Raw genomic sequence first — 5,017 nt, forward strand, 5'->3', positions numbered from 1 at the left:
CGTGCTGTCAAACCTACACTAGCAAGGAGATCGGGCTGAAACTATAGCTACAAGCTATCCAAGGATGGTACTATAGAATGTCACCTCAAGGTAGGCCTAGTGGCGTCATCTCTTGGTTAGGCCGGAAACTTATCAATCCACCCTCGTATTACTCAATTCTACACAGTATAAAGTAAAAAAACTAGAAAAATTCTGAGACATTTGTAGTAGTCCAAATTTTATCGATAATTGGATGATATACACTGTCCCATAACAGCATTCCTTTATAACTATCTTCTGTCTTAATAAAGATCCAGTTATCCATGTTTCAAAGTCTTCAAGTTTTACAGTTCACAGGTAAAACGTAAGGCAATTTAACACATCAGTTTTAACCAGAAAACTCTTTAATTTATTCTAATTTAATGGTTTCAAAGTTGTTTATAATTTTTGAAGGTATTGTAACTGACATTTTTTTCAACAAACGTCAAACAAATCAAAACCGATCAAGCATCGTCAGATTTTTAAAAAAAAATTGCACCGGTATAGCCGGAAGTCAACCATATTTGAAAATAATTTTAGAGTATGTAATACCTATGTAAGTAAATCCAAATAGGTTGTGTATTAGGCTTTCTGTGGTTGTTATTCTAAAGGAATTATGCAGGAAGCATTAATACTAAGTATGTTATTTATATTTTCAGAACTCCTGGAAAACTTACGACCGGTCAGTCCGAAGCCTGGACACGTGGAGCGTATCAGAACACCCTCAGTGGCAGGTTTTGGATCAGGATCGACAGACAGCGCTGTTGCCAGCGGAAGTCTATCTGACTCGTCACCGTTTACCGCTCGTTTCCTTAAGATCAACGTACGCCATATCACCGACGGACAGGGAGTGGTGGGAGGAGTGCTTCTCGTCACCCCTAACGCCGTTATGTTCGATCCGAACGTGTCCGACACGCTCGTAATCGAACACGGACCCGAAGCATATGGTGTGATCGCACCAATGGAATTCGTAGTCAACGTCGCCATATACTACGACATTGCGCACATGCGCACCGGACAACACGGTGTACGATCGCAAGATCAGAACATGCAATACGAAAAACCTGAGATCTATCATGGAAAATCATCAATGAACGAGAAGAGCATTGGCGATGATCACGAGCCCGACTCGCTTATGGTCAAGGATGAAACTTTTCCGGAACTTGGTAAGGATAAAAATTGTGGTAAACAATGTAAAGAAATAAATCGCTCATGTGTGGTCGATAAAGAAGGTACAAGACTTGTGTGTTAGTAGTTTTAGATGTGACAGTTGCAGGAGACGATGCCGAATCGGTTTGTTCGAGTGCTGAACGTGAAGGAGACGCCTTCCCAAAAGCTTTCGAAAGAGAACTAGTCACACCTGTAAATATAGAATCTGGTGATAATAAATATAGCGTAGAAGACAGACGTAAATCATTGCTGGATCATCATTGGGCTGTGCCATCCAAGGATAGAGAGTAAGATCTCCCTTGTTATCATTTTTTTTTTTCACTCACAATTAACACATCTTAAACCTCGTAAGGTCAATGGATGTGGAGGAAATATCAGAACCGTTAACACCATCATATCAGGAATTGAAAGAAAACGAGAAAGAAAGCTTAACTAAAGAAAGTTGCCATGATTCAGGAATAGACGTACATGATTTCACTCCTATTCCCTCTGCACCACCACTTCCACCTTCCCCTTCGCCGCCTATAGTTCCTCCAATTCAACCGATTCCCGTAAAAACAAAATACAGTGATGCGGACATAATACTCTCGAACGATTGGGTACCAGCACTGCCTCTGCCAGCATCTCACGTTTTAGGAAGCAGCGATACAGAAAGCCCTGCTCGCAAGAAAACCAGTTCAGTATCATTCAGTCTGGACTCAAACACGGACACTTCAGAAACTACAGATGTAACTACTACTCAAAAGGAGAAGAAAAAAGAGACATTGTCAGAAAGAGAAACGGGAGAACAAAACAGGAAGAATAAGGTAAAACCATCTGAGTGAAGTAATTATCTAACATTTGGTTGAATTGATTAGTTTTTAGTTGATGAAGAAGAATGTAGTATTTCTTAGCAAAAGATTAACCGTAAGCCTTAACAGCTAATTTAATACATACTATTATTTTCAGATGTTAAAACGTCTTTCCTACCCGTTATCTTGGATGGAAACTTTCTCAACGGACAAGGATCAAGAGAAATCTAGTCAGCAACAACCACATTCAGCGGACTCACAACACACATCAGTATTCTCGAAAGTGTTCTCCAGGTAAGAGAGTTGTTGTTGTGATTATGAAATAATTGAGTTCACGTTCCGTTCGTTGCTTTTATGAGACAGTTATTACAATTGCAGCCACAGTTTTTGAGTAAATGATTTTGTGACGTATAGTTCATGATAAAGCACATCCAATAATCTTTTCTAGGTGTTTTTATACGACGGCTTAGAATAGTGTAATAATTGCGATAAATTTAATACGAACAATATTACATAATTTAATACACTTTCCATCACGTCTTCTTTATTAATATACCCTTATATTCTAAGCCTCTAAAATTTTTCGTGTTTTAATGTAGTGTGTTTGAAACAAACTGTAGAAAATTAACTTTTATATGATGTTCTGAATGCTTGGCTAGCTTAAAATATAGCACTATACAAACATTTAAATAATTTGAATACTTCGTCTACACACAGCGAAAATCCATTATGATAAGTGATATCAGTAACCTATATTATTACGACGGGTATTTCCTCTTCCCACAACACCGACATGATTCTTAGACAGCACCACACATTTCACTGTAATTTATTTCGTTATGATTATGATCACATTTCAGATATCCGTCCCATTTGAAGTAGCACTAATATTTCAGAAAGGTTTTTTTCACTGTTTTTACAATTTTTAAATTGTAAAAGCTAAAAATTACTATTTCCATGAGTAGTTTCTAGATACTCATAGTGTAATATCAAAATAAGTTAGTATTTCCCAACGACAACGGTCAAACTCCATATTTAATTCATAAGGCCATAAATTTTACGTATATTTTCTACCGATGCACTGATGTTGCGTAGACTGCAGTACTTTGCAGCACCATCTTTTGAATTCTGTAAAAGCAAATACACTAGAAAAGCTTCTAGAGTATTTGGTAAAAGGAGTTAAAATTAATATTGGTGTGACGTTGTTCGTTTGGGTGGTGGTATTGAGCTCTTCAAAGAATTTCGTTAACTTCAGCACGGGTTTGTTTTCGAGCAAAACGTCGTCGGAGGATAGTATGGACGCATGCGCCAATACACCGTCGCCCAGCTGCATCGCCGTTTCCGGCGCAAATATCAACGATCCTGCTAACGCTTCTTCTGTAACAACTTCTGCCGCGAGCGGCGGTGCATGCGCTTTCTTTCCTACTAACATCATTAATACAATGGGTGCTTCGGTAAGCTCCTTAGGTGCTTCGGTTGGAACGATGGGTGCTTCTTTGGGAGCATCAGTTGAAGCTGTTGGGTACGTTGCCGTTGTTGCTGTGTCCTATCTGTTGTTTATCGTATACCTGTTATTGCTTGTCGCTTGATGCATGCATGCCTGTCAGATTTCTTCCCTGTTAAACAAAAATAATTGTTAGTATTTATTATTATATTTTAACACCCTGTTGAAACTGAGTTGTTTAAAATAATTAGGCAATAGAAAGGGCTGCGACTACCACAAACAATAATAATAAATGGAGTAGAGGAGTGAAATTCATAGGAAATCTTAAGAGACAACTTAGTTTTAATAGCATAAAAACTATTGACAAACAGTATACTTGTCTTACTTATGTATGAGTTGCAATTATTCTTTAAAATTGAGCTGTATTAAATGTTTTAGTTTGGTACCCAATAAACATGTTTGCTTTTTTGTTGCATTCACCACTTTAATTTTTAATATATGCATTAATTATTGTTTACATAAAATGTGTGTATGTAAACAACCGTATTGCTATTTTCCAACATGAATGCAGATAATGTTCGCATTTAATCGTAAATGTAAGTGAGATATATCTATCAAAAATGATCCCTTGCTGTATTGACAACTTCCATATTTTAACTTAAAAATGCGCCCATCACCAAATCATTAATTTTATAGATAATAGTAATTAAATTGTAGGAGATCATCTGTGGGAACGTTTATAAGACAGCCGACTGAGTCGTCTAAACCATCGAAATCGCTTCAGCCTAAGTTAGATTATAGATCAATGGTGTCGGTTGAAGACATGCCAGAATTGTTTGTTTCCTTTGATAGTAAGTTTTTGAACAAAATAAAAATAACTTTATTTATTTAGTACTATACATTTTTCGTTTATAGACAAAATGAACTACCCTCTGTGTATCGTGTATGCTACTATAATAACATTTTAGAATTAATTCCAACGCCTGCACGATCTTGCGAGGATCCTCCATTATACTTGAGGCTTAGAATGGGAAAACCATTGGACAAACCAATACCCAAATCTACTCCGCTCATGTCGTATGGTAAAAAGAAGATGAGACCAGAGTATTGGTTCAGTGTTCCCCGTAACAGAGTTGATGATCTCTATAATTTTATTCAGGCCTGGTTTCCTCAACTGTACGGAGAAATTGATGAAGAAGAAGTAATATTACGTTTTAATGTAAGTCAGTTAAGTGATGTAAAAATTTGGATTTTAATTACAGATTAAAAGTCGAGGATTTATGCTGATCGAAAACGAGACTGAACTTTGGAGCCCGGACTCTACTCCTTCGACAAGCAGACACGGGAGTCAAGGAGATGTACCGGAATTTACAAAAGAAAGTTGGGAGGTAAGGTATCGTTTCTATTATATCATTACAAAATTAGTTTAGTTCTCATCAAATTTTCAACTAATTTATAAATAGTAAATGAGAAAATAAATAAAATTTTGTCATTTATTAGTTCCTCCAAATCATTATAACTAATTAATTTGTACTGTAATTATGGCATATACAACATTTTCTTAAAAATCAATCTTTTAAATATTGAAACTTGG

General features: G+C 36.5%; 1 protein-coding gene across 6 annotated transcripts in view; it reads left to right on the forward strand.

Annotated features, from left to right (window-relative positions):
• The window catches only part of LOC108739730 (nuclear receptor coactivator 7), a 53,111-nt gene extending 48,243 nt beyond the window's left edge, over positions 1 to 4,868 (forward strand). For 2 of the 6 annotated variants that reach the window (XM_025977886.1, XM_025977880.1), the window contains exons 5-11: positions 678 to 1,184; positions 1,271 to 1,475; positions 1,541 to 1,994; positions 2,137 to 2,273; positions 4,141 to 4,274; positions 4,392 to 4,624; positions 4,686 to 4,868. In XM_025977886.1, the coding sequence (XP_025833671.1) occupies positions 678 to 1,184; positions 1,271 to 1,475; positions 1,541 to 1,994; positions 2,137 to 2,273; positions 4,141 to 4,274; positions 4,392 to 4,624; positions 4,686 to 4,853 (1,838 nt within the window). In that variant the 3' untranslated portion in view covers positions 4,854 to 4,868. The remainder of the gene's footprint in view (positions 1 to 677; positions 1,185 to 1,270; positions 1,476 to 1,540; positions 1,995 to 2,136; positions 2,274 to 4,140; positions 4,275 to 4,391; positions 4,625 to 4,685) is intronic. The other 4 variants (XM_025977881.1, XM_025977883.1, XM_025977884.1 and 1 more) reach the window with 4 other exon arrangements.
• Positions 4,869 to 5,017: the final 149 nt, after the last annotated feature.

The sequence above is a fragment of the Agrilus planipennis genome, unplaced genomic scaffold, assembly GCF_000699045.2.
Source record: "Agrilus planipennis isolate EAB-ADULT unplaced genomic scaffold, Apla_2.0 scaffold240, whole genome shotgun sequence".
In the NCBI taxonomy this organism is placed as follows: domain Eukaryota; kingdom Metazoa; phylum Arthropoda; class Insecta; order Coleoptera; family Buprestidae; genus Agrilus; species Agrilus planipennis.